This window comes from Aspergillus eucalypticola (assembly GCF_003184535.1).
Source record: "Aspergillus eucalypticola CBS 122712 chromosome Unknown BO83scaffold_6, whole genome shotgun sequence".
Taxonomy (NCBI): Eukaryota; Fungi; Ascomycota; class Eurotiomycetes; order Eurotiales; family Aspergillaceae; genus Aspergillus; species Aspergillus eucalypticola.
The window spans coordinates 825,742-845,435 of NW_020290280.1; the positions used below are offsets into that span (position 1 = coordinate 825,742).

At 49.1% G+C, this 19,694-nt stretch overlaps 7 protein-coding genes and 1 non-coding gene across 8 annotated transcripts; 3 read left to right on the plus strand and 5 right to left on the minus strand.

Annotated features, from left to right (window-relative positions):
• Positions 1–1,064: 1,064 nt before the first annotated feature.
• BO83DRAFT_461096 (hydrophobin family protein) lies at positions 1,065–1,557 on the plus strand (the record flags this gene model as incomplete). Its single annotated transcript, XM_025537236.1, has 3 exons — positions 1,065–1,347; positions 1,406–1,467; positions 1,516–1,557. 3 exons carry the CDS (start codon positions 1,065–1,067, stop codon positions 1,555–1,557), a joined length of 387 nt encoding a protein of 128 aa, XP_025390685.1.
• Positions 1,558–1,687: 130 nt separating this feature from the next.
• Positions 1,688–2,778, minus strand: BO83DRAFT_376430 (GFA family protein). The gene is made up of 2 exons (XM_025530714.1): positions 2,373–2,778; positions 1,688–2,313 (listed from the first exon to the last, which is right to left on the minus strand). The coding sequence occupies exons 1-2, from the start codon at positions 2,562–2,564 to the stop codon at positions 2,041–2,043; spliced, it is 465 nt and encodes a 154-aa protein (XP_025390686.1). The 5' UTR covers positions 2,565–2,778; the 3' UTR covers positions 1,688–2,040.
• Positions 2,779–2,824: 46 nt separating this feature from the next.
• Positions 2,825–5,073, minus strand: BO83DRAFT_376431 (GMC family oxidoreductase). Its single transcript, XM_025530715.1, has 7 exons — positions 4,950–5,073; positions 4,818–4,899; positions 4,488–4,758; positions 3,637–4,431; positions 3,237–3,573; positions 3,012–3,175; positions 2,825–2,945 (listed from the first exon to the last, which is right to left on the minus strand). Exons 1-7 carry the CDS (start codon positions 4,993–4,995, stop codon positions 2,898–2,900), a joined length of 1,743 nt encoding a protein of 580 aa, XP_025390687.1. The 5' UTR covers positions 4,996–5,073; the 3' UTR covers positions 2,825–2,897.
• Positions 5,074–5,512: 439 nt separating this feature from the next.
• On the minus strand, positions 5,513–9,129 carry BO83DRAFT_435500 (uncharacterized protein; the record flags this gene model as incomplete). Its single annotated transcript, XM_025535887.1, has 3 exons — positions 5,513–6,595; positions 6,659–7,074; positions 8,941–9,129. The coding sequence occupies 3 exons, from the start codon at positions 9,127–9,129 to the stop codon at positions 5,680–5,682; spliced, it is 1,521 nt and encodes a 506-aa protein (XP_025390688.1). The 3' UTR covers positions 5,513–5,679.
• On the minus strand, positions 7,955–8,026 carry BO83DRAFT_t105. The gene has a single exon. It is a non-coding gene; the product is annotated as a tRNA-Ala (tRNA).
• An 818-nt stretch (positions 9,130–9,947) lies between the features above and the next one.
• Positions 9,948–13,125, minus strand: BO83DRAFT_461099 (amino acid permease; the record flags this gene model as incomplete). Its single annotated transcript, XM_025537237.1, has 10 exons — positions 9,948–10,244; positions 10,287–10,512; positions 11,125–11,606; positions 11,654–11,712; positions 11,768–11,826; positions 11,882–12,062; positions 12,126–12,312; positions 12,492–12,656; positions 12,755–12,877; positions 12,934–13,125. 10 exons carry the CDS (start codon positions 13,123–13,125, stop codon positions 9,948–9,950), a joined length of 1,971 nt encoding a protein of 656 aa, XP_025390689.1.
• A 1,738-nt stretch (positions 13,126–14,863) lies between these two features.
• On the plus strand, positions 14,864–15,666 carry BO83DRAFT_386581 (uncharacterized protein; the record flags this gene model as incomplete). Its single annotated transcript, XM_025532675.1, has 2 exons — positions 14,864–15,466; positions 15,544–15,666. 2 exons carry the CDS (start codon positions 14,864–14,866, stop codon positions 15,664–15,666), a joined length of 726 nt encoding a protein of 241 aa, XP_025390690.1.
• A 1,540-nt stretch (positions 15,667–17,206) lies between these two features.
• On the plus strand, positions 17,207–19,535 carry BO83DRAFT_376437 (cation diffusion facilitator family transporter). The gene is made up of 5 exons (XM_025530716.1): positions 17,207–17,541; positions 17,601–17,647; positions 17,717–17,803; positions 17,860–18,171; positions 18,227–19,535. The coding sequence occupies exons 1-5, from the start codon at positions 17,463–17,465 to the stop codon at positions 19,244–19,246; spliced, it is 1,545 nt and encodes a 514-aa protein (XP_025390691.1). The 5' UTR covers positions 17,207–17,462; the 3' UTR covers positions 19,247–19,535.
• Positions 19,536–19,694: the final 159 nt, after the last annotated feature.

Here is a 19,694-nt window from a genome sequence, read left to right on the forward strand (position 1 = left end):
TGCGAACTCTAATCCATCCGGCGAACATGTCAATAGGATCTGCTATCTGAGCGCTTGGCTCTATACCCAATGTGGATTTACGTAAAGGATCGTCTATCAGTCCCCCCCAATTGCAAGGCTGAGAGTGATGTTTCTGAGATCCAGCTGAGATCGGGGTGTTCGATCAGGGATTGAGGCTCGATATGGGCCCTGTCCCTGTCCATGATAGATCCTCGGTTGCTGAAAGGGAATCATCAAGACTCTCTAAGACTGCCTTCCCTTGCCATATTAGCTACGAACTTCACTAGTACCTGAGGATATGCGACCTGAATGCAGTGAAACGCTCTTCTAAACCTCCGAGAAGCAACTAGTTCTTCTATAGCTTATTCTCAATTTCTGTCCGGCTATCGCGCATGCCTCTTGTCCTTGGATGGCCAGAATTGTGTCTGATTCGCCACCAGATTGAGGGCTACTTTGGTTCAACTGATAAGACGGCGTTCCTTGACAGGCAGGCGCTTTTCAGCTGGTCCCAGATTCCGAACTATTGGATTCTAACTCTCCCATGCAGGTACGGTCTTCCCCAGAATGGGGAATGATCGATCGACTTCTCCACAGGGTCCCTCGCTTGCAGCGGTACCTGCAGGGGAACAAGGTGCCACAGACTATGACTGGGCATCCTTTCTCCGGAGATCCTTCGGCTTAGACTTCCATACTGCAGCTTCCGGAAACCTGCCACAATTCTTAGTTTGCCCAGCATCGATCTATCCCAATGCGACTGGCTTTTGAGGCAATGTCCATCGGTCCTCTCGACCGAGTGTGACTGATCGAATGACTCGAGATAACCATCAGGCATCTGGTTGGGAATTTCCATGGAACTATACAACTTTGACGTTCAGCTCAATGCCATGATTTGAATTTGACCCTTAGTAATTGACCTCTGCTCAAACCTATAAAGGACGCTTGACTTCCTCTACAATTCCTCCAACATCAGACAAAAGCTGAACACTATAATACAAAGACATTCTTCTACAATACCAGCAACGCTCATTCTTCTGCATCTTTGCAAGTCCATCACCATAGTCACAATGCAGTTCACCACCGCTCTCTCCATCCTGGCCATCGCCACCACCGCCGTGGCCGTCCCTGCCGCCCAGGACAGCACCGCGTCTCTTGAGTCTCAGGTGAAGGAAGTGGCCGCTCAGCGGGGCACCTCTGATGGCACCATCAGCACCGTCACAGAGGCGCAGTGCGTTCCTCCCATTCTGTGCTGTGGCTCCCTGACCACCCCTCTTGACCCTCTTGTCGACCCCATCCTCTTGGACTTGGGTATCGATGCTTCCAACATCGTTGGCTCCGTCGGTCTTCTTTGTGCGTGACCATATATTTTACTTCCTCAAAACATAACAGGTTACTAACGAAAATACAGGCAAGGATTACGACGACAGCTGCACGTCGGAACCCCAGTGCTGCACTGAGATTAACCTCTTGGTAAGTTTTCTCCTACGGAGGGATGATGTCAGGCTAACGACAGTGTAGAACGGTCTTCTGGCTCTCGGATGCTCTACCCTGGAGCAGTAAATAATTGGACTTATGGATTCTGGGCTAGTCTGAACGGAGGGGGCTGTACTATGATGTGACATTAATCCTGTCGGGCCCATTGAGTCCGTCTGTTAGCGATATTTAATTTAATAGCATATGTGAACTTCTTCTCAGCTCCCTTTCCCTTTCAGCATAGTTCGTGAAGGAATGGTGCATAATGCCTAGAAGAAAAGATAAAACATCACTCTGACCACATTGACCAGTTATCATTGTCACAGCAACCAAGCTTAATCCGTTTCCCGTCTTCTATCTAACAGTGACATGGTTGTCTCTCTATTTTGATAATTCCGAAGCCGTATCTCCAGGATATGCCAACATCAATCCCAAGTAACCAAAATAACCCATCTATACACACCCCACCCTCCCAATAAAGGAGACCAAAGGATATCATCTCTCACTCACAACGACCTCCAACCCCCATCCCCCCCGGGGCTACTCACATCCCTCAAAACGAGACAACCACTAATGCGTCTCCAAAATCTGCGTCCCCTCCAGCATAGGCAAATACTCCCTCCTCTCCTTACACCAAAACTCCACCTCAGGCCTCCACTTGCTGCCCGCCTCCCCATCCATCGTACCGGACGGCACAACCACGAACCCCTCGGCCCGACTACTCGTCACAGACACGGGGGATCCGCAGACGCGACAGAAGCGTCGTTCCAATGTACTTCCGGAGTCCACTTTCGTGTCTTTGAAGCTTTGAATGAGGGATTCGCCGGATTTGATGGTTAGTTGCTGGATGTATGTTAGCTGGGAATAGGTTGAAGAGAAGGGGGAGGGGGGGTGAGACTAACAGATTCTTTCATGAAGCTGTTGGCCATGAAGCTAGACCCCGAGAATTTCCGGCAGTTTTCGCAGTGGCACATTACTCGTTTCATGGGTTCGCCGGTTACTTCGTATTGGATGCCGCCGCAGAGGCAGCTGCCGGTGATGGGTTCGGGGGTGGTGGTGGTGGTGGGGGATGAGGTGGAGGTGGTGAGATCCATGGTTGTGTGTGTGTGTGTGTGTGTGTGTGTGTGCGTGTGTTGTGTTGGTGAGGAGTGGCTATATAGGGTTGAATTGGATTGGATAGGAATAAATGTAGAATAGTACTGGAAATCTGGTAGGTATATATAGGAATGATGGAAGAAGTAGCTGACAAATAAGCTTATTAGCAAGTCTGGCTGATTAATGCTGACTTGAGTGTCATGGCGATTTTATTTCCACTTTTATGAGATAGTAATATATCTACATGAGTCACTACTGTATTTTGTGTCAAATTATTAATCATATGATATTCTATATCTAAGCTCACCAATGCTGACTCCTATAGGTTTCCATCAGCTTCGATAAAGCTCCGGATAAGCTGCCTTGATCATGTCCGCGCCCTAGCGTGGTTTCAGCATGCATTCTTCACCAATTGAATGTCTGGATTGATTGAAGTAGTGACTCACCTTCTCTCCGATCATATACACAGCATTCTGAATCCGACAGTCAGGAATCAGAGGGATAATGGACGCATCCACGACGCGAAGATTCTGCACGCCGTGGACGCGCAGCTCCGGGTCCACCACGCCGTGTGCAATGTCCTTGGACAGTCGGGCCGTGCCGCAGGGGTCTATGACGTGAACATTAATTAGTTGCTGTGCGCGTCCATGCTGAGTGGTAGAGTAGCTTACGGTATCCCGTCTGCGACCGCTCTAAGATCATTTTGTTCATGGCTTCATCTGAGTGGCGAGGCATGGGCCACGGGTAGTCTTCGCCCAGAATTTCTTTCATTCCGTCCCCGGTCATGAGGATATCGTCCACGAAACGGACGCCCTCTCGCAAGGCTAGGATGTCAAGTTCATTAGAAAAGAAGTTCAGGTTAATGTATGGCTGTTGGTGTGGATCGGCTGAATTGAGCTTCACTTCTCCGTTTCTGGATAGCGGGCGGAGAAGATCGACGATGACGGTCAGCCAGTCGCCTTCGGGAGGAACGGGGAAGTGCCATTGGAAGGCGTCGGAGAACATTGGCTTCATTCATCAGATACCCTACTCAAGAAATTTGAATGCTTAAGGGAAAGGTAGGCGACTTACCACGAAATCAATCTCAAAATGCGGCTGCCCCTCCGGTCCAAATGGATCCTTACCACCATTCTGCGCCTTCGCCTCGCGATACTCCTTGTATCGCTCCAAACGGTCATCAATGCGCGGCAAGCCTACCATTTCCAGTAATCCACTACTAAATGGACCCTTCTTGCTAGCGCGGTACTTCTGCAAAGCAGCGCTCTGCGCAGGACCAGCACGGAGAAGGTGGCTATCGAGACCAGTCCCATCTTTCAGACGAAACACATGAGCAAGAATAGGATGATCATGCAGGTTCTGACCGACATGTGCCGACTGCACAACCGAGTCAATACCATGACGAGCCAGCTCTTCTTTCGGACCAATTCCCGAGAGCATCAGCAGCTTCGGCGTCTCGAAGACGCCGCACGCGACAATAATCTCATACTTGGCTGTGAAGGTCATTTCGGTCCGATCGGCGCCACTGACAGTGACACTTGTTGCCTTGAGATTGTCATCGAAGTTAATCTTCTTCCCGATCGCAGAGCTCAAGATGGTCACGTTTGGCTTATCAGCCAAATAAGATGCACTGGTCGACCGCATCCCACCGTAGATACTGTTGACACAGTGCGTCAGACCCTCCATCTTGCCAGAGTAGATGTCCTCGCATGTCTTCTGGCCTTTGCTGGTCCATGCTTCGGTCAGGGCGTCCCGAAAGGTGTGTAGTTCGGGGACGAGGTCTGCGTGAGATACGTGCAGGGGACCGTTGCGGCCGATTTTTGATAGCTCTGAGGGGTAGAGGTTATCGTCGTCATGGTAAGTAGCGGGCTAGTCCAGCACATAATTAATATAATCCCTCCATTCCTTGTTCATTCACAGCTTACCTTATTGAAATACTCCTCACACTCATCCCAACTCCAAGAAGGACCTCCATATTCAGCCCATGCATCGAACGTTCCCTTACTGCCCCGAATCCAGGTATAGTAGTTCAAAGAGCTACTACCACCGAGCACCTTGCCCCGGGTGTTGGGCTTCTCTACCCGTTCATAGTAGGGTTGGTTGATCATGGTGGACTTGTATGCCCAGTCATATTGGCTGTCACGTAGCCCAAAGGCAGATGCTGGTGTGGTGATTTCTGAGATCTCGCTCGGGTTGCTGGTTATGGTCAGATTGGCACAGTGATTGATGGTTGGTTGTCGAGAGGGCATACATACCTAACGCCTGCTTCAATGACCAGGACTCTCACGTCGGGGTTCTCGGCCAGCCGACCGGCCACGACATTTCCAGCTGTGCCGCCTACTTCTTGTCAGACAGAATTATAAGGAGTGAATTTGAGGAGAACATACCACCGACGACGACAAAATCAAAGCTATCTTCAACAGGAACAGTCATTGTTTAGGAGCTAATGATCGAGATATAATCGGTGAACTAACCAGTACTATAGTATGCTAACACTACCACGTCGGTAGTATTTATGTAGCCCAGATAGTACTGCCAAGGGTTATGTCAATATTCCGGTACTATTCAAATGTGTCGAATATGACGTATCCCGGCTGCTCCACCAGCGCGCAAGCCGCGCAGACAACTTATTTTGTAACTTCATGATTTGGTACTAAGACATGCCGATCCCCGAGTTATTTCCGCCTTATCAACATTGTCAATGTGGAGTGTAGGTGACTCGTCCCTGCTTTTCTTAGGCACTGAGAGTACTATGACAATGGAGTTGGTGGCTGATTGACCCACTCCTCTGCCGGACTAACGGCTGCTGAAGCTTGTTTTTCCTCGAGCCCTGTGATGATCCGGTGGGACCAGGTCGGATGGATCGGATGCTGATGCTGAGGAGGGGGGAGGTGTCTGTGAAGCAAGCAAGTTGGGGATCTAACCTGTAGAAATACTCATCTAAGAGTACCTTGGTGGTACTGATAGGACTCGTGGGTCCACTCAAGTATACTTTAGTATTTTGTGTAGCCTCCTCCGGCTACCTCTACGATGACTTTCAGAACAATTCTCTCAGAACAGTCAATTTCTTCGAAAGAGAACCAAGCAACTATCACATCTCAGTTAAGTCACTACATATCAATCTTTCTTTAGTTCTCGATGAACCTCTGACGGAGGACCGAGAATACGAGGAGGAGACCGGTAACTCCGTCGCAGATTATCCAGTACGCCATACTTCAATGCCACTGCCAACGATGCAAAACACAGCCAAGCAAAGTATGGCGCTGCCGAGGGGATAAAAAACCCAGTGATAATTGTCATAAGCCCGCAGCCGAAGAATGCAAGTGCACCACTCTTCTCACGTTTCCATGATCTGTCGAGATCGGCAGAGTCTCTGTTAAGGTTTCCGACATCATGTAGTGCCACTTGCCGTGGCAAAGATACAAAATTGAACCACGCATAGCAGGCACCTTCGTCCGTGTGCCCTTTGATTATCAGCTTCCCCACTCCGTCATCGATAACCATTCTCTCTGCAATAGCGAAAGTCCTCTTTGCCGGAACCAGCAAGTGGAATATCACGTTATCTGCATTTTCCGGGTCTCTCTTTCGAAGCGACCGACGGTTTTGCCACATAAGAAGGAAAACAGCCTCGAGATCGGAGCACATCCCGCCAAATGAGGCTTGTAAGGGCCTCCTTTGGACCTGTGTCCTAAACTCTTCGTTGGCACTGGTTGTCGGATTGAAGACATAAAAGGCATGACGTCCATCGGCCTCTCTACCGCCAACAGTCACAGTTTCATTGTCGACGAACTTGTAGATGAAATGTCCGAAGCCGTGGAACTTCCAGCCCTGGACCATTGGTGTCGTCCGATAGCTTGTATCATCAGGAATGTCCTTGGGGTTTAATCCGATGGCCCGTAACTCCTTCGCTTTTGTCTGTATAGTAAGGGCCGTAGTCGACAGAGCACAGGTAGCAAAGACGGCGGTAAATTCACGCCCAGCGTTGAAGGAGTTATTGAAGACTCTGAACATTCGGGGTCCGCCTCTAGAGAAGCTGTTTATTGTTTTGTTAATGACCTGTTGGCTTTGATTATCTTGGTGGATTCCAGCTACGTACCCATCGGAGCTGTGTTGAATACTGTACTCTTCACTGCCATCGGATCCGGTACTTGATACCACTTCTGGAAGAGTTCCGGCAGCCGCTGCGAGATTTCGGAGTATCTGTATCATCGTCTGATCCGAGATGTCATTTGGATTATCCTTGACGGGCTGGGACGTCTCCGAAATGTTCTGAGAAACGGCTCCAAGGATGCGCTGGGCTGTACGACCTGCAGATTCAGCGAGACTATAAACTGGCTTGTTGAGGAGAATTGCAAGGGCTTGTATGAAGTTGTGCCATCCTACCGCAGCAGGATTCATAAGAGGCTTCAGGTCGTTGAAGAGTCTGACATAGGCTTCATCACGAGAGGTGCCGGGATAGCGCTGCTGTATGAGGCATTCTATCCCTGTCGCATTCACAATGTTGGCAGACATCTAGCCAAGAGTTCAGTATGAAGCAAGTACAATGTTGATCACAGAAGGATTCAGGTGCGGTAAACTGTGATGGTCACAAAAGCAAGTCAGAAGGTGGAAATCTCGACGATTAAGGGTATAATACATGTAAGTCGAAAAAAGTATTACTCTGAGAATGCGGGTCGATGTAGGGACAAAATCACCGATGTCGAAGAGATTACAAGAGTGAAAACAGAGGGAAGTAGTATTGCTGCGGCGCAGCACCCCTCAGCACTTGGATCAAAGACATCCGGCCCAATCAATCAACAGAGGGTGAGTAGCTTGGAACAGTAGGTAAACATGGTTCAATGCAGCAGCGGCAAGAAGCTCTGCATGGGATAGATCCAGTAGATGAATTGTGCTGTATATTGCTGATACAAAGTAGCCTGATGCGGGAGGTCAGAGGTATGCTTATGAGGTACACGACCTCGTTGGTTAGTCTCCATCACCCCTGCCTGAGAGACTCTCTTTCTGCATCCTAAGTTATCATATGTGGCGGTACTTTCTCATGGAGGTAGATCATTCCATCAGAATTACATATCATAGTCGTCACTTCCCTTTTTCCGACTAAGTAAGAGACTTCCGCACCCAAGATTGCCTAAGAAACTTATTTCTGCCCTAATTAGTTCCTGTGCCGGGCAGCTACATGCTATTACTGTCAGCGAAAATATAAGTTCATGAGAACGATATGGAGGGAGAAATAGGCTACAAAGTATAGGTGACGATGTCATACTATCGCATCTTTCCAGTATCGTGGCTCATGGCTGGTATCATAGATGTCTAAACAGACAAAAATGATAGACTTCACTATTCATCTTCAGTAGTCTCATATATCCTGGGCGGAAGACAAAACACAAAAAATTGGAGCTGCGGGGAATCGAACCCCGGACCTCTCCCATGCTAAGGGAATATTATACCACTAAACCACAGCCCCATTTGTTGAAGAACGGCCCCATTATTTTGTCTTATATTCCAAACCTACATTTACCCCAACTTTTTGTCATGACAATTACACCCTTTCTTTTCTTTTCTTTTCTTTTCTTATTTTTTTTTAATGCCAATATCAGCTATAATATTACAAGCGAATGATTTGAATCGTTTCTCCTCATAAGCCATATCAAGAAGAAACTAAGATAGTGCTTTTGAATGTGGTTCTCATTCTTTCCTATCGACCAGACCACCATCGATGAAGTTCATTCACCTTGCCCTCCACAAAAATATATAACCACTCAGGCATCATTTTACAACTTCTACTGCTCAATCAACCCACAGTAAGTAACCGCACTCTCATCCCTCCCACCCCTCAACCACCCCAACAACCCTATCCTCCTCTACCTGAATACTACTATCATCATCCTCCAACGCGTCCCTTTTGCCGTCCCCATTCCTACCCTCACCACCCCCATCCTCAAACACCGTCCAATTCCCAACCCCAGTCCGATAAACCATCTCCCCAAACTCCAAACCACCCGGCGCAAACAACACCATCCCACTCTCCAACCTATAGAACTCAGTTCCTCCCTCGGCCTCAACATCCGTCCTCGCAGACCCCCTCTTTGTATACTCATTCCCATCATTCGTGCAGTTCGGCCTACTCTTACAATACTGCAACCGACTCGCATTCGTAAAAGAGACACAAAACCGACACGGTGCGGTCCCATTACATCCCTTTCCTTGGAACTGTCCGCGTGAGTTGTAGAAGTTGCGGAGGACTTGGCCTTGGGCTGCATACCGATAACATTTACTCGTTAGCTCAGGATAACTAGATAGTTAGGGGAACCTTGGCTGGTAAGCTAGGATGGGTTCAAACGTGCCATTATTGTATCGCGCCAGAACGCAGCGATTTACTTGCCCGCCTCTGTCGGACTCCCGCACAGATCGAAACGGGTACTCGTCACATTGGTAGCCTCTGCCGTAGGGGGTTTTGCTGCACCGGTTGGAACTACCACAACCGGCTTCGCGACTGCGACGGTCGGAGACTTGTCCGCTGGGTTGTCCCAGGCTAGGGTTGTGCCGAGACGTTTGCATTTGGTGCATGGTGTGGTTAGGGGGGACTGATGTTAATGAGAGGTATGTTTTGGGGAAGGGGGGTACCGAAGCACATGTTTTGGCATACGTCTAGTTAGATGGACTTAGTATATGGTGTATTGGAAGGCATTGAATAGAGTGGAGAGGATGGTTTACCGCCGACATGGGAGTTGTCGTAGTTGAAGGCTACACTTACTGCCGAAGAGAGGGTAAAGAAGGCTAGAAAGCCAAGGAAGAGGAAGAGTTGCTTCATGGTGCTCTGAATGATGCTCGATGGCTTGTGTATAGAGATTTGAGGGTTGGTAGGCTTCATAGTGGAGACTTTATAACGCCAATGCTCGGAAGAGTGGTTATGGTAGTTGTACTGTGTGTATGATATGCTTTAAGAACTGAGGGCTTTGGTTGTACCGTGGCCATCTTGACTGAGACATTATAGTTGGCTTAAGAGGCCTGTGGCACAATGTCAATTTGAATTGATCTGCTGATCATCTCAACTGAGCCGAGATTGAGACAAGGGATTGTGTAGCTACCGTCACAGGCTCAAGTGTGTAGATGAAGACAGGATAGCCATGGGGAAGAGGAGAGGGATGAAAAGAGGGGAAATGGTCCGAAATGAAATGGGGCTCTTACAGTGAGCATAGCCTCTCAGTCTCACAAGGGCCTGAAAAGGTGGCTTCATGTAGTGGTCGTGTGAGGTTGATAATGATATGGAGAAAAGTAAATTCAGCCAATAGTAAATGATATCACGTCACACGCTTCAATATTGTACGAGATGAACATGAAGATGGAAAAAAAAGAGAGAGTAACTTTGTAGCACAACATCTAAGCTATTCATCCATGCCGGCGTTCACTCCATGCCCCATTTCCCAGTTGAATCTGCTGGAAGAGGGGCTCTCATCACCGAAATTCAAGCTTGACAATATAATATTAGCGTTGTCGATGTGAAAGAAAAATTTGTCCATGGGGCATTCTTTCCCGTCGACATCCACATACACCAACAAGAGTCCTTTCTCTTCCCACTCGCGAGTGGTGACAACAACAAAAGCTGTGGGGTACCAATGAATGTCGCCTTCGGCACCGCCATCATCCCGCGGAGTGAATTCCTTGTCCAATTTAACGTGAGCCTGGACGACGTCTCGGACGCTTTTCCCACTGAAGTCTTACACGGTATGGGTGCGAACAAGAGGCATCGCTTCGTCGGTAATCTCCCGCTTCCAGTCCCGGTTCAGGGCGGTGATCAGCCTATCCAGCTCTTCGGAAGACAATTCGATCATGGAATAGAGAGCAAAAGAAGCATCATCCCAGTTGGCATCGCTGCCTTGCTGAAGTTCCGGGCAGGTCGAAGGGAGGGTGAGACCAAGGTGGGCATCCATGGCTGGGAATGATCCTTGGCTAGAGAGATGTCAGTCCACGGTGGGATGTGGAAAGTTGTCAGGAGGATGCGGCTTACTTCTTCATAAAAAAAATCGTGAGACTTAGCAAAGTTTTTAATGAAGCGGTTAATTCCTGCAGGGGAAGAAGGAGGGATTGGGATGCTGGACGAAATGAAGTCCCACAGAAGAGTAATGGGAGGGGAAGGGGAGGGGAAGGGGGCTGAAGCTTCCCGACTGATCATTATAGCAGCTGAGCGGTTGATGCCACTCTGACGCAGGCAACATCAATGCCACCTCCCTAAAGTGAATGCCAGAGTTACATTGCACCCGTTCAATGTTATAAAATGACAGGGTCTGTACTCAGGAGACACTCCGACTGACAAAGTCTCTCTTAGCACTGTTGTACACACTCGAAGCAATATCCGGTATTCCGCTCACGGTCTATCGAGAATCGAATTTCATTCGCGGAGTCTGTACTTTTCATCCACGTGTCAAGTGGCGCAGCCAAATTGAGCAAGGTTCTCACTGCAATCTCGCCTCGTTGAGGTTTCACAAGTCTCCAAGTCTAGAAGCAATGGCTGACCGACTGCCGCCTCCGTTGCGAGCCAACAGCTCGGCCAAGCCCATTCACTTGAGACCAGAATTTACCTCCTGCATCATGTCCCTGTCAATCTGGGGTCCCTGAAATGCTACCCTTCCTAGTCCATACCACAACAGGATCACAAGGCCAAATAGACCAATTAGCACGGGAGCCGTATAATTCATCGACTCGGCTTCTACCGGTAACCCAAGAGGCAGGCAGACAAACACTCCAAGTATAACAATCCACAAAATGACGAAGGCATTGCAAAGATAGCCGAGGCAGCCAAGCTTCAAGTATCGAAATGGTAGTGCGCCCGCTCTGCCTTTCATCAAAAATATGCCCTGAGGCACCACGTAAGTTATGTGGAGGAAGAGTATCGCACTATTGGTGATCGTGTTGAAAGCGCCCGAGGAAACCAAGTATAACAGACTATAGATAGCAACAAAGCCAAAGCTAGCAACTGTGGTGCGAACAGGGAACTTCAGCTTGTCGTCGACTTTAGCAAAGTATCTTGCTGACGGGGAGTCAATCTAGTCTTGTCAGGTTGGAGTCATCGGCGTGTCATACAGACGCTTACATCGCGAGCTAAAGCCCATGCTACTCTGCCGCACGTCACCCATTGAGACGGGATTGAGGCTATAGCTTGGCAGTTAGCTCGAATGGCGCGTGCAAACGTGTCTCCCGGACTTACCAGCATAGACAACCAAGAGCCACAATGAGAGGAAGGTAGTAACGCCTTTGCTCTTTGTGCTGAATATAGCAGTTAGGACTAGTTTGACATAAAAGTCGACTCGGTAATACATACGCCTGATACATCACTTCCAAGCTTGGCAGTTCCGAATTGATAACCGCTTCCATATCGGACATGCAAAACATCAGTGCAACCGACAATGGAAGACAGGTAGCGAGACTCAGAATAACACTCATGGTCATGGCCTGAGGGACACGCTTCTCTGGTTGAGGGAGCTCTTCGCTAATGTGGATAGCTGGGCATCATCGGTCGGTCAGTACGCGACAGGGAGTAGTGAAGCTCACTGATACAGACATACCAGCATCAATTCCTGTCATAGAATACATCGTATTCATTATGCCCAGCATCCACGCAGTACCTTCGTTCCAGCCAGATGTTCCATACCCTCTTTGCAGCAGGAATGACACTGGTTGTTTTTCCTGGCACATACCAAGTGAGATAGTGATAATGAGGGTCATGCCCGTAAGAGATAGAAAGAGGGCCGTCTGAACCGTCCAGTTGACTTTACTCGGAGCCAAGAATATCGGTGTCACTAGTGGATCAGCTACTCTGAGTTGCCAATTTGGACGATGATTCTCACATGTGAGCAGAGATATAGCAATATATATCAGGTATATATGCCACTGCGCGGGTGTATATTCTCTGTGCCAAAATTTGACTATACCCGCAAGGGAGGCCGTAACCATCTGGACACCGGAAGATCTGCAACGATCATCAGGGCCTTGTCGATCGACAGATCTGGGGCGGTGCAACCCACGTCACTATCCACCATGCTAAGACAGACATACATCCGACCACGAACGCTGAGAATCTTTTCAACTTGGTCGGACTGAGCATGTAGCAAAAATAATACTGACCTCCGCTTGACTAGTCCTGTGAGCCATGCGATCAAAACAAAGCTCAAGGATGCAGTTGCAGAGAGCGTACCGGAAAGGCCGATGCCAGCTCACTGAGCCCGAGAATTACAATGATCTGAACGACAAAAGCGCAGATAGATCCAAATATTACTAATCGAGGACCGCCATAAGCCAGGATCTGGCCAAAGTTGCTCTGCATACGATGGACGCATCAGAAGTTGTCTCTGACGCTCTGGCATAGATGCTTACCATGTATCCTGCCCAGGAGTTCGTGATTGAGAAAGAAATTCCAAGAGTTGAAAGCCAATTGAACTGGCGCGGCATTCCATCCCCGTTAATTTCAGGGGTGGCACCGCCGTCCAAATCGAGAATGCCGATTTCGCCATCTTGGATGCTTTCGAGGCTCACGATGGTACCTTTTCGATCCAAATCCGCTGTCATTTTCATGATATAGGGCTTTCAAAGCCTAACAAACTTTGTCGAGCCCTATATTTGACAGTTTAATAGTCCGAGCTTTTAACCTTGTGAAATTGGCATCGGTCCTTAAGAACTGTCGCATCTCTACAAGGTGAAGCAAGGGGCCTGTTCAACTGATCGTGCTCACCGTACCCTTGCTTCGAGAAAATGGGTCTGGACTGCTTTCTCTACAAGAAAAGTCGCTATCTGTCGCTCTTGTACAACATGACTCGCGTGGATGGTGATCATCCACATTATTCTGGTAGAGTTGGGTCCATGACAGCCAGCGTTCGGTCTATCAATAGAGATTGAAGAACGCGAATGCACGGAACAGAATAACCACACCCTGCTTTACGGGCGAACTACACCGACTTCATAGCCAAGCCATGCCAAAATCCCTGGGCAAGCGGCCAAGGATTCTTCTAACACCTATTCTCATCCCCTACGGTTCCAGCAGCTTCCAAGATCTAGATTTTGACTTTAGAAGCGGACAACCTTACATCCTTCTGCAGGTGTATCATTGCTTCATTCTTGGTTTCTCAACAAACCGCCATGCCACCCAATAGAATCCGCGGCATATTATTTCCCTCGTCCGCCACCCTCACAGCCGGTCGCGGTGGCACAGCTGAGGGTTTCGCGCTATGGTCTTTCTCGTCCCAACGATGCGTACAGTCCTTTGAGATGCCTACCTTGACATCGCAGTTCTTTATTCAACGCACGCTTGATCAGGTATTTCAAGATATAAGTCCTTTGCCATATATTATCTATATTTTGTGAAAGACATCCTAATTCGCGGTTAATCCACCCAGGAGCCTCAGAACCACCAATGCTGAGAAAGCGCCCTCTCATAACTGAGACTGACATGCTAGGAATCTACCACAACTTATCCAGCCCAGATATTCTATGCTAGCATTTGCGCCACAGGGAGAAATGAAAGAAAACAAGATAGGCCCGCCTAGCCCCGACAGGCATGTCTCACTCACGTATGCATATACGCCATGTACAAGATCATATTCGGCACAGAAATCTGCTTTTATTTCAGGCTTCCAACTCTTTAGGTTGGGGTAACAATCCTTTGTGGGGACTTATCCATGGCATAAATCTTGTGATAGTATCCGTGATAGCATGGTTCTTTTTACTTATTGATATTACCACGAATGACTCTTCAATACTGTGAACGTGATTACATGCTATATGAGCCATCAATCTAACCACTAACGATCTTCATGGTTTCCGATCTATAGCTTCGATCCTTCTAACAACGGGGCAACATGAACGTTTTGCAGATCGCGATCCTATGAAACGTCTAAAAGGCAGTTAATATTTTGCGAGGGTCTTTCTTTGACGCGTTCTATGGCTTGATGACCAACCTTAGCCTCTCCGTTGGAACAATCAATGACCTCATGAAACCCGGGCGGAAACAAGTGACCTTCAGCTCACGGCCCCCTGCAGCTCAGCCCTGCGTAGGGTATCTGCGTGCCTTCGAAGTTCTTAGATGTGGAAATCTCGCGGCCTAAATCAAAGTAACTAGGATCCATGTAACCCTTTCCAGGCATCCATCGTCATCATATAGACAATAGCTAAGCATCTTATATGCCATCAGAGTCCCAATAGGCAACAACATATTCGCCTCCTTACTTTATCAATCTAACCTTATCTTCCCCCCCGTCTACTAGTTACTCTGTATGAATGAACACTAACCTACCCTATCCAACCCCCAACAATGATCTCAATATCAACATCCACCCTCCCCACCATCACCCGCTCCACCTTCATCAACAGTACTTTTACCGATCTCACCCCTTCCGACACCATCACCCGCAGCGACCTCCGCGACGTAACCATCACCTGCTCCGGCAGTGCCAAAACCCCCACCAGCCTCCTCCGCTCCGCCCTAACATCCTGCATCGTCAAGCACTCATCCACTTACCGCTCCAAGCTAAAACACACCACCCTCACTAACGCCATTGTTTCCCGCACCGAAGCCACGCATACCTCCTTCGACATCTACACCTATTCGCACCGGAGCACCCTCTCCAACGCAATTCTCCGCGATCGCGCCTCTGTCAAGCGCAGCAAGGTGAAAGATGTTAGTTTGTTGGGCGGGAGCTCTCTCTGGCGGAGTAATGTGTCCAGGTGCATGATTTCGGATGAGTGTCGGGTGCAGCGGTGCAAATTGGTGAATTGTGATGTGTTGTATTGTGTGCTGGTGAGGACGGATCTGGAGGGGATGGTGGTTAGGAATGGGGTTTGGAAGGATGGGGTGTTGGTGGGAAGGGTTAGGGAGGGGGAGGAGGTGGTGGTGTTGAAGAAGGGGGGTCAGGGGGTAAGTTTTCTGTTCTCATCTTCTCTTCTTATTGTATTCTGATTTGGAGTATCTGGCTGACTGTTGGTATGCAAAAGGTACAGATTCCTGTTGATGAGAAGAAGTTGGATAGTAAGGGTATGAAGTACTGGTTGGAGGAGGAGGGTTCGGACGAAGAGGGAGAGAGGGAGATGTCGCCGCCGCCGGCGTATACGGCGTAGAGGTTGACGTTGGATGTCCGTATTTTGCTAACTCGTTGTATATAGCACTGTCCCATGGGTTCGACTGGTAAATTTTACGCTCTTTGAAGTCTTGCTGGCATACTATTGCAACGGAGTGCTAGACCGGTTGGTGTACAACGATCGCTCCAGGCAGTTGGCGAGAGAACACCATTCGCCAGGTGGGTCTAGGATCTATGGATCATGTTGCCATAGTCAGGCATTGTCAAGCAAACAGTCATAGCTAACCGGTTTGAAAGAATTGATACGTTGTGCAAAGTAGTGACTTTCGCTTGATACCCTGCAGGATTGAAATGCTCCGCTATACGGGTCTCGGGTCACTGTCAAATGCGCTTGACATGGTAGGTGCGTCAGGTCTTGACCTAGATACCACTAAATACCAAATGAAGGGAATAAAATGTACCTATCACTCTAAGCCGGAAATATCGGGAGTGATTCCGGTATCTTCGGTTGAGACAGTTCGAAATGTATCCGATCTAAGTGTGAAACAAAATTCAAAGCGAAGGAGCTTCTTTGGTGAAATTGGCGACAGTGGATCCAGTCATGTATAGTGCGCAGGCCATAATCTCCGGGACATTGAGCGATTTAGATCTGCTCCGTTATCCGAAACGTTACTTTTGGCTTACTTGGACCCTCGTCATGCTGATTCGTCAAGATGCATATCGCAGTCAGCCCTTCCAAAGACCGTCCAGATACAAGATTTGTCCCAGGACTTCATGAGTGGTCAGGACCCAATGGGCACTCTGTAGGCATCTCAAACAGACCCTAAAACCCACTTCATTTCGTAAAATGAATCCTTGTCTAGCCGGTCGGCTGCTCGCCAAAATAGAATATAGTTGCATGGCTAGCGCACTGACGGTCGCCCATGGCGTACTAGCCGCCGCATTAGTCTTTGGGCTTAGTGCCAAAATTTTCTTTCTTCCGAGTCATGATGTCGCACACACAACAAAGACGCTGCTGTATAGGTCATCAGAGAATGAACTGGCGCGGCAAGTTGATACGAGACAGAAGAAAAAGAAATGCATATCCTAGCAAAATCAGGACGATCACTTTAAGGAGTCACGGGAGATCGTAGCGGCGTACCGATTATGTATAAAAGCAGTTCAGGAGAGGGTGGAGAAATAAATCACTGTGGAGTGGGTACCACGTACCTTTGTACCTCGACGATGTCGGCAGCTGCAAGCACCAAGTTTGGGTAGTGCATGTGGCAGACAAGACAGGTTTTGAATGTGACAGCAGGATATTTCCTTGCAGTTCTGGCCAGGCAGATCTCAAGGTGACGTATCCAACGGTGAATGTGTCTCTTGAGTAGGAACTCAGCATGAGAGTAGACAAGAGACGAGAATAGTAGGCAGTAGGCAGGGAGTAGTGGAGACGGAATGATGATAAGGCTGGCCGCTAAACCCCGCCGAGGCCGGATGGGCGCCTGAGGCCGGAGCAGCAACTAAGCAACTAACGCCACTTTCGTTCCGGTCGGCCTTCCGCCGGACTCTTGTCATTTCTCTCCACTTTTGTCTCTCCAAGGAAATCCGCGTCACTCTTTCTTTCTCCCTCATTTCCTCCATGACTTATTTATCGCCTGGTCTTCTTTCCTATCCTCTTCTCTCCCCCTCCTCTTCTCCCGCTTAGTCGCGTTCCCCTCCTAGGTCTTCCTTGGTGTACTGTTTGGCGGACTCCGGCATATGAACGACTACAACCACGCTTAGATTGGAAGTCTGCCGTCATCCGTCCCTTTTCTCCTTCATTTTCGCGCCACTGAGCGCAAGGCCTCAACCATCATGGGTCTCTCCAAGACAAACAGGATCTTGATCCTGTTGGCGATTGATACGGCTTTCTTCTTGTTGGAATTGATTGCTGGTTCGTGTCCATGCCATTATATGCTCCCGGGCGTCTCTTAACCAGATTTCTTCGCGCAGGTTATTCCGTGCACTCCCTTGCCCTGGTTGCCGACTCGTTTCACATGGTACGCCTTATCTCGTCGTCTTACCGAAATACACTTTGGATAGCATGATTCTGACCAGTATTGGCACAGCTGAATGATGTACTGTCACTATGTGTGGGCCTCTGGGCTGTCAAGGTCGCCAACCGCGAAACCAACTCAAAAATGTACACCTACGGGGTAAGCTTGTCTCGATCCTACAGGTCTACCTCTCATCCTGACGGTTGGTTCTTTAGTGGCAACGCGCAGAAACTCTGGGTGCTCTAGTTAATGGTGTCTTCCTGGTCGCTCTGTGTCTATCGATTTTCCTGGAAGCTATACAACGACTAGTCGAACCTCAGGAAGTGAAGAACCCGAAATTCGTTTGCATCGTTGGATGCCTCGGCTTGCTGTCGAACACAATTGGTCTTGTTCTATTCCATGACCACTCCCACGGGCACGGCCACAGTCATGGCCCTGGAGATCTGGAAGAAGGCGCTGATGACCATGTACATGCTGCGGGCCATGACCACGATCATGACCATGTACACGCAGATGGCCAGAACAACGTTAGTGGACTCATCTCTACCAGGTCTATTTAGCTGACACAAGTGGACCAAGCAGACTGGTGGTGCCGAGCCACACTCTCCCTATTCGCGTCGCCGCCGGACAGTCGATAGTCGCTACAGTGGATATGTTGACGTGGAAGACATCCAGATCCACCCCGCTAGTATGAGACAGGAGATTATCGCAGCCAGTAAGAACCGTTATGATGATGAACAGTCTGGCTCGGACAGCGATCTTCAAGAGGGCGCCGACGGCCAGCCATCTGAGCGCTCGGCCCTCCTTAGCCACGGCGGTCGCAATGGTAGATATACCGATGAGACGGGGTCACTTGCTCGGTCCCGGACTGCTGCTGCCGATGATGATCTCCACAAATTCCACAATCATGCTCAACCAAAGCCCAAAGACGAAAAGCATGGCCATGGTCATGGCCATGACCTCAACATGCGGGGCGTCTTCCTTCATGTGATGGGCGATGCACTGGGTAACATCGGTGTCATCGCTTCTGCGCTCATTATCTGGCTGACCGATTATTCTTGGCGATTCTACGTGGATCCTGGGATTTCGCTTGTTATCACTGTGATTATCCTGCTTTCCGCCATTCCCCTATGCAAGGCTGCATCGCGTATTCTCTTGCAGGCAGCGCCCCACGGCCTCAGCATCGACCATATCAAGGAGGACATCGAAGGGCTTCCGGGCGTCATCGGCTCCCACCACCTGCACGTATGGCAGCTGAGCGACACCAAGCTAGTCGCCTCTATTCACATCCAGGTGGACACGGAGATCAAGGGTGAAGGCTCAGAGCGCTATATGCGTCTGGCCAGGCAAGTGAGGAAGTGCTTGCACGCTTATGGGATCCATTCTTCGACGATCCAGCCTGAATTTGCGCCCGATAGTGACGCTGAGGATACGATCATGGCCCCCTCGGACTACCGTGGCGGTAGCAACGGAGCCTCCGCCTCGGGGACTCTTCCCAGTCGAACACCCAGTGTACCTGACGGTGACTCGCAGGCGTGCCTCCTGGAATGTGGTGAGGAGTGTGCCCGGGGTGGCCAGTGTTGCCCCAAGCAATCACCGTGAGGTGATCCGATAAAAACTCCCCCTGTCCTATGATCTTTTCTTCTTACACCTTCCTTACAACCTCAACATATTAATTTTCCTTTCTGTTCAACATACCCCATTATTATGTGTTTGGACTGGCCGTTCTTGATATTGCATCTCAGGTCAACTTGGTGCATGTTGGGTGGACTTCCTAGATGGCTGCATGTGATGAGACTTGTCACTGACAAGCGTAAATGCATTCTCTACACTTTTTCTTATTCTCCTCTTGTATTCTTAGCAATGACATTGCATGTGATCTGAATCCGTCGTCTTCGCTTCCAAGTAGTACTTCCCCTGAATTATGGACCTGAGTGGAGTGTGGTGGCGGAGTTGTTGCTGCCAAGTGTTTCTCAGACCCTGAATATTGAGGCCTGGGGCCAAATCGAGGGCAAAATGTCTCAGAAGCGTTGCGCCCAGCCGCAGCGCA